At 36.2% G+C, this 1,880-nt stretch overlaps 1 protein-coding gene across 1 annotated transcript; it reads right to left on the minus strand.

Annotated features, from left to right (window-relative positions):
- Positions 1-556: 556 nt before the first annotated feature.
- On the minus strand, positions 557-1,474 carry LOC106821858 (olfactory receptor 4A15-like). Its single transcript, XM_014826742.3, has one exon. The coding sequence runs from the start codon at positions 1,472-1,474 to the stop codon at positions 557-559; it is 918 nt and encodes a 305-aa protein (XP_014682228.2).
- Between the last annotated feature and the right edge of the window lie 406 nt (positions 1,475-1,880).

Below are 1,880 nucleotides of genomic sequence, written 5' to 3' on the forward strand. Positions count from 1 at the left end.
AGCCTCCTTATGATTAATATTAGAACTCTGAAGCATCATTCTTCTTCAACCTTAACGTGCTAAGCAATATGAACAAAATTATATATTTAAAGTATCTCATAGATACAAACATAAGATATACACTTCAAATATTAATATGGGCTGTCTATGTGGGGAGGAGTGAAGCAAGTTTTTATTTCTTATTTTACTTTTCTGAAACCTGTAATGAAGACTATTAATTCTGAAAAATATTATGTTATTTAAGAGAGAAACATGAGAAAATCTTCTAACTAAAATTAATTTACAGCATTAAGTGTAGCATAACTCATCATATAGAACATAAGTCTATACTTTTCAAGAGACTTTTTATGCACAAAAACTGAACATATATTTTCCTAAGAAATTATGAAAATCTTAAAAATATATTTAAATCATTCAAAGTTTTCACATAAATATTTTTCATAATGTCCAAGTTATTAAACCTGAGGAAAAATTTACTATAATTAAATAATCACACATGGCTTTCCTGGAAGGAGCAATTCTTCATTGAAAACAGGCGGTACATTTCTCTGCTGCCTCATTTTCTTTTTCTGGTCCAGAGCTTTTTCATGGCATTTTTCATCTCTCCATTTCTCAGAGTATAGATTAAAGGGTTCAACATAGGGGTGATAACGGTGTAAAACACAGTCAAGGATTTATCAATGGGTAAGGTAGAAGGAGGTCTCACATACATAAAAATACAAGGGACAAAGAAGAGGACCACCACAGTGATGTGGGAGCCACAAGTGGATAAGGCTTTGCGCTTCCCTTCCTGACTAAGATTCTTCAGGGAGTGCAGAATGACCCCATAGGAGATGAGTAAGAGCATAAAGATGACCACACAGATTGCCCCATCATTGGCAACCACGGTGAGACCAATAACATAGGTGTCAGTGCAGGCAAGTTTTAATAAGGGGTACATGTCACAGATGAAGTGGTCGATGACATTGGGGCCACAGAAGGGAAGGTTGTAGACAAAGAGAAGTTGAACTACAGCATGCAGAAAACCTCCAAGCCAGGCCAACAGAAGCAGCAGAACACGCACACGTTGATTCATGATTGTCAAATAATGCAAGGGTTTGCAGATGGCCACATAGCGGTCATAGGCCATGACCACCAGGAGTAAAATCTCAGCACCACCAAATAAGTGCCCTATAAAAAGCTGGCTCATGCAAGCTTGGAAGGAAATGGTTTTCTTCTCATAGAGTAGGTCTATAATCATATTTGGGGTGACTGTAGTAGAATAAACAGCATCCATAAATGACAAGTAGCCAAGAAAGAAGTACATGGGGGCATCCAGGGTTGGGCTGACTACCACAGTCATGACAATGAGTAGGTTGCCCACCATTGTCACAATGTAGATGAGCAAGAACACAACAAATAGTATCTTCTGACCCTGGAGGCTCTGAGTGAGCCCCAAGAGTACAAATTCAGTCACATTGTTCCTTTGTTCCATAGGTTCTTCTCTACATCTTATTTCAGAGTTCAGGACAAGATTACCTGCAAATATAGTTATTACTAGTGACTTCCTGAAATCTTGACATAATTTGTTTCTTCATTCAACAAATAGGCATTATGATTTATCACGTACCAATACATTCAGAGATTAAAAGAATACAAGGATGCTTAAAATATGGTCCCTACCCTCAGTAATATTACCGAGTAATAGAGAGACAAGTCATTAGAGACATACGTGGGGAAGGACACATTATTATATAAATGGGTTGCCACAACTAGCTTTCCATCTGGAAGTTAATAAAATTGTACATATAGCTAATAACATACAAAAATAAAATAAAAATAGATTAAAACTTTAATGAAAAAATAAAGTAAGACTTAATTTATCTTCACTTTCCAGTTAA

Source organism: Equus asinus, chromosome 17, assembly GCF_041296235.1.
Source record: "Equus asinus isolate D_3611 breed Donkey chromosome 17, EquAss-T2T_v2, whole genome shotgun sequence".
NCBI lineage: Eukaryota > Metazoa > Chordata > Mammalia > Perissodactyla > Equidae > Equus > Equus asinus.

What these genes read in the sequence shown, in the direction of transcription:
- LOC106821858 (XM_014826742.3), bottom strand. Translation starts at nt 1,474, where the DNA reads ATGGAACAAAGGAACAATGTGACTGAATTTGTACTCTTGGGGCTCACT.